We start from the raw sequence: 9,366 nt of genomic DNA, 5'->3' as shown, positions 1-9,366 counted from the left end.
TAACTTAACCCGTTTCCTAATTACATTTCTGAAAGACCATTTTTACTTACAAAAGTGTAAGTCAACAAACATGCAGCTCAAACATTTTATTGTTCTGAAAGAGCAGATAATGAGTCAAAAATGTTGACATAATATGCATAGGAATGCCAGTGAGCTTTGATTATTTTAACATACAAATATTTGCTTGTGATCCTTTGTGATTAAAATAATGTTCTTTACCATTCAAAGAAAAAAATTGCATAAAAAAGAATCTTTAAATGTTGTTACTGACTACAACTATTCATTCAGCAGCTGTTGCAGTTACACATTGACACCAATTCAAAGGGGAATCATCAGGTTAGATCCATGAAAGCTCTTAGATTCTTATTACAAAGCTCTTCACTGGAGCACCCACAGCCATAGGTAGCCTATGCACCAAAAGTGCATGGTTTCAGAATGACATTGCTTGATAATTAGGCTACAGTGCAAGTGTTTATGTATAAGATTTTATAATTTTTTTTAAACAGCGGTATAATATACATCATATGGGCAAAGCAAAATAAGAAGATTGCTTCAACAGTCAACAAAATGTTAAATGTATTTTTGAAAAAACGATAACAATCACATCTGCACATCCAGTCCAGTGGTAAAATTCAACCATATGCCTATTTTAAGGCTTTTCATTTTTACATTTTAATTTAGGACAGACTAAAAATGAAAGAAAGTCCTATAACACTTGCTTGTGGTCCTTGGCACAAGTAATTTAGCTATAGCCAATTTTCCTTCCACTCATTAAATTGTTTTATTTGTGTTATTTATTAGGTTGGGTCACATCATACCAATAAGTGAACACGAGCTATGAAAGCATTTTTGCTAACAGTCTGTCTGTGGTTATCAATTTCCTTTGCATCAGGTACACAGCCTAAATGCTCTTTCCCTCCTAATCCAAGTGGAGGTCTGCTCAATGAATATGGTCTCATTTCATATTTACGGTTATACATTGTAAAAATGTAAACAAGATGAGACATTAGAATAGTCTGAATAGTTCACAGGCGATTGCTTAGAAGTGTAATTTTGAGCCTTAGCTAGCTAGCTAGCAACAAAACACAAATAACCAAGAGAGGATGGAAATCAGGTGCAGAAAAATCACAGGACTTACGTGAAATCATTTTGAGGTCACAAAGTTCTCAGTTAATGAAAATAACCTTCAGTGAATAAAAATAACTATATGAAACCATTTTTACAGTTATGCTACAAGGATGTTCACTTAATATCAACCTTCAAATTAAACACACCACAAATCAAAGTTCTTTTCCAAAACCTTCATGACATTATCAGTAGGGGAGAAAAAAAAAAAACACAGGTAGAAGGCCTGTAATACTCCTTCAAATCCTCCGTTGAAACAGAACGCCCAGATTCCATCCCATATGACCACAATGTCATGGTCAGTCATTTTTTTTGTGTGCTGGAATATTTCTGATATAAAAAAGCCTTTATGGAATGTAAGTGGGCACTGGTCTGGTGAACCATTTAAAGGTTAGATGGGTCAGGTTACACTGAACCTGTGCTCTCAATCTGCTGCTGGTGCTGATGTTTGACTGGAACATTATGAGGGACATTATGTGGTGCAATATTTAACATATTCTTTGCATTGATCCACAAAATGTGGACTGGAGTCCCACATACTAGGGACACTGTGTGCCACACTAGATCAAAACAGCTTGATCATGCTTTCACGCGACTTGCCGACTCCAACCCATTTCACTACAAAAGAAAAGACAGACAATGTAAAATGGTTAAAATTAGCAAGGCAACAATTTGTCTGTTATAAGTCAGCAAATAAAACTTGAGCAGGGCAATTAAATTGAATTGCATATACTGTTGAACACAGTCGATAGTTTTGCAGCAGCAGTATCAATAACATGCAATGGTATATGGCTTTGCAAATATATCCAGTATGTTAATGTCAACAAACTCCCTGAAATGTGTTCTATCAAATATTAAAAGGGGAATGCCTTAATATAAACAATAGGTGCCACTAATTCTCCACTCATTTGTCATTAAACAGAAGGCAGAAAGGTGCAAGATGATGACGTCATAAGCACCAGTCAAACCTCAAAGAGGACAATTACACAGAAATATGTCATGTTTGTTAGTTTCATCCAGCTGCTTTTATACAGCTCCTATGGAACTGTTTTTCAGAGCAATTGCAGTCATCTGAAATAATCAAATTCAGATGGATATGCAATTAGTGACAGGTCTAATTACAGGACACTTAGGAACAGGATGCGTTCATTTTCAAGTAGCCATTTACAGCGCTGGCTTAAAGAAATGCAAGCTGGACTTTAAACAATGCATGTTGGAATTGTGCAAAAGTCCGTGAAAAATCAACGGAATTCCCCTCTAACAATGTCACACATAGAATTGCTGATTAGCCTACGTGCAGCTTTAGGGTTTATCTGTGTGTGTTTAGGAAAAGGGGAAACTGTTGGGCGTCTTTTCGGGTGTGTCCAGATTCATGTAGTTGTTTTTTTTGGACTTTTGCACATAGATCTCCGTTTCTCAAGGTCACTGAGTACTGTCGATTTTTTGGTTTTACCTAGCTGGAGTTGCTGCAGCCAGGCAGCTACAGCGCTACACTCTGGGGGCATGTTCCCCCCCCCCCCATGTTCATGTCTCCAGAGTGTAGCACTGTAGCTGCCTGGCTGCTAGCTGCAGCAACTCAAGCTAGGTAAAATCGATTGTTTTTTCCCGTACCAAGCCAAGAGCAATACCTGGCACTTGCAGAAACTTCTCGATGAAGCGGATGTAGTCCTGTGCTTGAGAAGGCAGCTCATCAAAACAACGCACGGCTTCAGTGCTGCAACACCATCCGGGCAGAGTCTCGTACTCCACTGACACCCGAGTCAACATGTCCATATTTGCTGCGCAAAGCAGAAAGCCAAGTCAAGTAAAAACACCTTAAAACATCAAAGAAACAATGTAAAACAGTGATAGGTAGGCAAAATAACAGCATGTTACCAGGGAAACTGGGAAGGGCTTGTCCATCAACGGTGTACGCAACGCCTATTTTGATCTCAGGCAGAGTGTCCAGGATGTCCAATTTCGTCAGGGCAATGCTGATAGGGGAAATGATGAACGGCATGAACACATAGAAACAGGAAACACAGAAACAGGAACATCTGAATGACTACAGAGAGTGGGGGCTTGTACTCACGCAGTGAATCCATTGATCATGTGGGCATATCCGACTAGAACCAGGTCCAACCAGCCACAGCGACGTCGTCTGCCGGTGGTGACCCCAAACTCTCTCCCGCGAGACTGCAACAGAGAGCCTGTGTCCTGCACATAAACCACAACTCTAATCAGGTTACACAAGAGCAAAAACTACTACAAACGAGAACCCATGTAGCGGTGAGTTTTACTACAACAGAAGTAGTAAGCCATACATTGTCCTGCTCTGTTGGAAAAGCTCCAACTCCAACTCTGGTGGTGTAGGCCTTCACCACGCCATAGACGCGACCCACATGGGACGGAGGCACTCCGAGCCCTGTGCATACACCTCCCACTGTGCAGTTGGATGAGGTCACAAACGGGTAGGTTCCTTAAAGAAAAAAAGAAATAATAATAATAATTTTTAAAAAAGAAATAAAAAACAGAACAAATTTACAACATGGATCATCCCCTTGCAGGTTATAAAGTAGTTTGTCCCTTCAGTACACGGAGGTCAGCAAACTGTCCTTTCTGAAACTCACCAAAGTCAATATCCAAGAGAGCTGCATTAGCCCCCTCTACTAGAATCTTCTTGCTTGGTCCAGTCAGAGCTTTGTGCATGAAATACACTCCATCAGTCACCAAGGGGCGCAACCTCTCAGCAAATCCCTATGAAAAGAGTATGGTATTATATATATATACAGAAATCAGGAATCACAAAAATGGCTGCATATACATGGTTAAAATTGGTCTAAACAAACGCATTGACTACTGGCTTCATATATCAAATGTGACCCTGCAAGGCGAAACCAGTCGTCTTGCGCACAGTGCTATTTTGAGAAAAATCCACGATAAACAAATGTACGGGTTAAAATGTCAAATTTCACGTTTTCGCATAATTCGACAGTATAGTCTACACTTTCATATTGTGAACAAATTTCACGGATAAACATACGTTTTGACTGTTAAACCCTGACTTTATTTAGGTGAAGATTAAACACATTAGCAGTCATTCCATTTGTCCATGCCTCTATAAGGTTTTATGGTAGAGCTAAAATGTAGCCTACTCGTTACTCAATGTGTAAGCTCTCTATCGTTCTTGGCAGATGTAACCGAATATGAATGTGAAAGACTTGCCTTTCAGGGCACGAACGGTCAACAGCACGAACTTTTAGAAATATCCTGGCGTCATTTTACGGACCAGGAGAAGTATTCCATTGACGTAGCACATTTTAAAATTGGGCCTATAGCCTACACAATCTGTGTACACAGAACTTCTTCTCCCCTTGCTTCCCCCGAAATACATTAATTATATTCTATAGTGACACCTTATGACCGTCCCAGGTATTAACTAGGGGGCAGAAAAAGACACTCACTCGGTTGATAAAACTGCACAGTCAGTCATCCGCTTCAAAATCACGCTACCGTAAGGCTAATAATAGCTGTGTCCTCACACTATCGCACGTGACAATTTACTTAAAAAGGTGATTTTCTCCTCTTCTGGCGTATCGTGACAGAAGAACCATGCCAACTTAGGATGCGGTTATCATATCAATACTTTTTGCAATACCCTCGATATACATATCGTTGGAAAGCTTAGTCAATGGTCGTTCATGTGAGCACATTAACTTAATTTTGTAAATTTTACCAAAACGACTGGTTTCGCCTTGCAGGGTCACAAATGATGATGTGCAATAAATGATCATCAGAGACCAGATGATACATTCAGCAAAACTCACCTTTAGCTGGTCTAGTTCAGCATCAACATCAATGTTGAGATTAGGATACATGGCCTGAAAATGACCTGCCAGAACTCGGAATCTACAACACACAACCAATAATTATTTAAATCAATTAAATTAATATGCTCATAACGTCCTCACTATTAACCTCCCAGCATATCAAATTATATTTTTAATTTATAGCCATTACACACAATTCAGGTACAGGGGCTATTGTTTGTTTTTTTGTTTAAATAATATTCATAGATGAGCTTCTCTATCCGTGAACAACCAGTGAAATGGTTTCTAAGAAACACAAACGGAAAGGTTGAATACTCACTTCTCCTCAAAGACTGCGAAGTCATCCACCAAATCACACACCCTCAGTCCATTGCGGGCAGCTTTAGAAGAGTATGCTGGGCCAATGCCTTTTTTGGTAGTTCCCAAACTATATACACCAAAGAAAAAAGTCTTGTTTAAAATTGGTTATGCTCAAATCGGCCTCAAATTTTCACATCGTCAATAGATATTAACACATGCAGGGCCATACTTTGTATGTTGGGAAAACCTGGCAGATAGTACTGCTAATGGCCACCTTACACCAAACAAGTCGTGACTGCAGCTAGAAAATAATCCGATTGGCGCTGCCATGTCAGCTACTCAGCCATTTATACATGTTTAAAACATTGTTTGTATCTCCTCACGCATCCACATTTATCCATGCTTTACGTAATTACCAAATTTGACCACTGATCTTAACTCCCATAATTCACTACAACTACACCGTTGGACCTGTGTGTTTCAGGTTGGCTTTTTTCACCAGCAGAACCGCACCAGAGTTCGTTAGATGGTTGCAGACTGAGACCACCTCTTTTTGGAGGTCTCAGACCGATCAATTTGGTGCGCACCTGAATGCGATCGTTGCATTCGACCAACACAAACAAACCGAAACAAGGGCTCAAAGGCACTCGAGTTTGATTAAAACAAACTAAAGGCTGTCGGTGTGGAAACGCCTTAAGAGAATTCTGAGTCATTGAGAGCACTAATCAACCAGCAGCTCATCCATGGTTTAGCAAACCAACAACAATTGACCGTTCGCAAAACCCTGCCCATCGAACGCAGATGAGCCAATGACAGCCCAGTAGCTCCATGCAGGCAGACAAGGCTCGTAACTTCACCTTACGGCTCCATAGAAATCTATTGGGAGCGTTGATTTTTGTCCGGTTTTATAGTGATACGAGTTGAAAAGGACAGTCAAATGACATATGGGATTAGCGCAACATCGATACACAGAAAAATGCCTTTCAATCTTGATTAAGTTTTCTGTAATTATGTTTTAGATTAAATTCTCTCGTCCCAAAACTCCACTATTTTAAGCAAAGGATTACTCCTTAGCAAACCATAATGAAACAGTGCTCCACCACATCTGTGGATTAAGCCACACAGTCAACTCAATGCAAGTAAGATAAATAAGGATGTTAATTGTTTTCAGCATTGCCAGCATTGTGTATAAAATGATAGTCACTTGGAGGAGAGTTAACAAACGTTAGCATAGTTAGCTAACCGCTGCTAATAACGTGCTAGCTTCATCACGTCAGAGAAGCATGGGGCTGTGCACAGTAGTGTAACATTTATTATATTCACCATAAAATAATAAAGTAGAAGTGGCTCTGCAATGTAGGCTATGTTTCCGGTTTTTGGCAGCACCATGTTCCTTACATGACATGGCCCAGTGTCCTTGTAACATGCATGCAAGTCTATCTAGCACAGCTAATATTAATATCAGTGAATCACACTCGCCTCCTGTTTAAGCTTGTCACCCAACAAAGCTAGATATGATTTTTTATACGTGTCTCCATGTCATACTGCAGTCTTTCAACGGATTGTAAATGAATTTAGGTCCGTGGCTCTCTAAAAGCCACTTGTGCTGTAACTTTTACAGACAGTAAATTAACAGCTACCATTGAATTTCTAGACAACTCCGGTCTGAGTTTGACGGGCGTAGTACAATAACTAGGGGGCGTGGCTTTTGGGAACGGTCAATTGTTTGCCTACCTTAAATTATATGACAAGAATGCAATGTTAACTATAACAATAACCATTAAACCATTTTAACAATACCATTAAAACTATAACGATAACCATTAAACCATTTTAACGATACCATTAAAAACTGATGTTGCACTGTCAATTACTAAAAAACGTTTTCTAAACAAAATTCACGGGATCCATAGGAATGATTAAGAGTCATCACTCACCCCACCCTGATTTCAAACCTCCAAACCCATCCACATCAAAGTCTGGCATTGCATCGCTTGCACACCATCTCTACTATTGGAATGCCAGGACCACGGCCAGCAACCAAGCCAAAGATGCTTATTCTCAGTGCTCAATATCAACCATTCCAATGGGTGAACTGACCTTTATAAGTGATAGGTCGTGCATGCACTTACTTTTTCCCAGCCTGCAGTTGTCTTTGTTGCTCCTGTATTCCATCAACAGCTTGATGAAAGTTGAACACTGTCAGAATACAAAACATGAGACATTTTACTCCAGATATCATAACCACTTGAATATGCAAATAACCATGCAACTGGGAAAAACACAACTTCACCATCTTATCAAGACAAATATATTGGTAGAATAATGAGAAGGCTCTTACCGAGGTGTGCACGATCAGAAATCTTCAGTCTTTCCTCCCATCCTGCAAGTCCTAAAAACAGATAGGACAAATCAAAAGTAATATAGTTAATATAGTTATATAGTTAATAGACTGGTTTCTAACTGAACATGTTACTCAAGCAAAATCACCTTTTCCTTTCTGTAGGTTTTTTTCAGCCTCATCAAACAACCCAGGCAGATGTATCACAACCCCGTTGCCTATGAAGAGAAACACCTGATTATTGATACAGATTGACTTGGGCATGAATACAGTGCTGTAGCAGCAGTTTTGAATTAAAACCTTAACACAATTACTCTGTGCACTGCAGATGTCATTGTTTGTGATGGGTAGAAGGGCTGAAGAGGCATATATTTTGATCACATACCAATAAAGGACATGGCCTTTTTGTTCAGCACTCCACTGGGCAGCAGGTGGAAATCGTACTCCACCGAGTCCACCACCACGGTGTGTCCTGCGTTGTTTCCTCCCTGGTGACACATAGGACATTAATAATTGGATTCCATCATACACAAGCAGAACTAGACCATCTCTCCGTGAGTGCATTACGTAGCCTACATCTCTGCAAAATGTATTCTAAACACTATACCTACAAAAACACAAGAAACTGCGAGAGTTGATGACTTCGGGCAACGTTGCAATCTCGCCGACAGCTGTCGCTATTAACCATCCCAAAGCTATGTAATTTAAAGTTAGCAAGTTAATCAATCAGCCTAGTTGGCCCGCTAACTACATTACCACCATTTCCAAAGTTTGTTCTTCGAGTTTCAGACTAACTCAATTTTCCCAGTAATTTAGGACTTAGTAAAGTAATTTGCCAAAGCCTGCCATTAACGGTCGCTGTATGTTATCTAACGTATCTAGATGAAGCAGCTATGTTAAATACGAGGTGGCTAACGTTAACACTTTTCTGTGACCAACTTCTACGATTAACGCGATTTACGTAAACCCAAAGCCCATCATACCATTAACGTTCTACTTCAAAGAAATTCATATTTCAACTTATCATTTTGTTCACACCTATCGATTACTGCATCATTACATGCTTCGCGCTAAAGCATAACGTTACCAAAGGCCTGCAAGTTGTGGTTAATGCTTGACCTTCGTTACTTTGGGAAAATGGAGCTAGTGTTAGTGAACTAGCTAGTGTTTTGTTTGACCACGTTGTCTAGCGTTACTTACGTTTTATTGCTAAATCGGGTAATATTAGTAATTACACTAAACAAAAATAGTATTACACTTCACGAACTTCAACCAGTTAACATGCACATTTCACTGGCAGTTAAGAGTTAACGTTATCGGAGTAGCTTCAGCTAACGTTACTTTGGCTTCTCCGTTAGCTAGCATGGAGTGCTTACCTGGCACCTGCATACAATATCTGCATCCATAGCCAAGAGGTCCACCACTTTGCCCTTTCCTTCGTCACCCCATTGGGCCCCAAGAACTACTGTCACTTTATTCTTTGGCTCCCGAGGAATCCGTAAAGATTCAACCTCACTCTCTCGGGGTCTCTTCATGGCTGGTTCCCCATTTAGCGAGGCCGTTTCCTGGCCATTTGACATACCATTGTCCGCGGCCATGCTGCGTGCTTGTAAATGCATGAATGTGCTGCAATGTGTTCGTTTCGCCGACAACGTGCTGCGTGAATCTAGCGCCAACAATGTACTCTGTTAAAAAAATCCGGTGACCTCAGCCAATCACGATTCAGCCTGAGACTCAACCTCATGATACCATAGCATGATCCCAGAGAATGTCTAGTAGGAGACTGCGGGC

At 40.2% G+C, this 9,366-nt stretch overlaps 1 protein-coding gene across 1 annotated transcript; it reads right to left on the bottom strand.

Annotated features, from left to right (window-relative positions):
• Positions 1-71: 71 nt before the first annotated feature.
• On the bottom strand, positions 72-9,366 carry adssl (adenylosuccinate synthase, like). The gene is made up of 13 exons (XM_048237916.1): positions 8,952-9,366; positions 7,961-8,063; positions 7,725-7,793; positions 7,576-7,626; positions 7,367-7,433; positions 5,254-5,361; positions 4,932-5,013; positions 3,735-3,861; positions 3,429-3,583; positions 3,197-3,321; positions 3,001-3,098; positions 2,754-2,903; positions 72-1,743 (listed from the first exon to the last, which is right to left on the bottom strand). Exons 1-13 carry the CDS (start codon positions 9,192-9,194, stop codon positions 1,691-1,693), a joined length of 1,431 nt encoding a protein of 476 aa, XP_048093873.1. The 5' UTR covers positions 9,195-9,366; the 3' UTR covers positions 72-1,690.

Source organism: Alosa alosa, chromosome 2 (assembly GCF_017589495.1).
Source record: "Alosa alosa isolate M-15738 ecotype Scorff River chromosome 2, AALO_Geno_1.1, whole genome shotgun sequence".
In the NCBI taxonomy this organism is placed as follows: domain Eukaryota; kingdom Metazoa; phylum Chordata; class Actinopteri; order Clupeiformes; family Clupeidae; genus Alosa; species Alosa alosa.
Note: the sequence above shows the minus strand (reverse complement) of the source record. Positions and strands in the feature narration are given on the sequence as shown.

What these genes read in the sequence shown, in the direction of transcription:
- adssl (XM_048237916.1), bottom strand. Translation starts at nt 9,194, where the DNA reads ATGCATTTACAAGCACGCAGCATGGCCGCGGACAATGGTATGTCAAAT. An exon ending in AAAGGCCATGTCCTTTATTG is followed by an intron (nt 7,794 to 7,960) that starts GTATGTGATCAA and finishes TTCTCTTCATAG; the next exon opens with GCAACGGGGTTGTGATACAT. An exon ending in CAACTGCAGGCTGGGAAAAA is followed by an intron (nt 5,362 to 7,366) that starts GTAAGTGCATGC and finishes TGGTGTATATAG; the next exon opens with TTTGGGAACTACCAAAAAAG.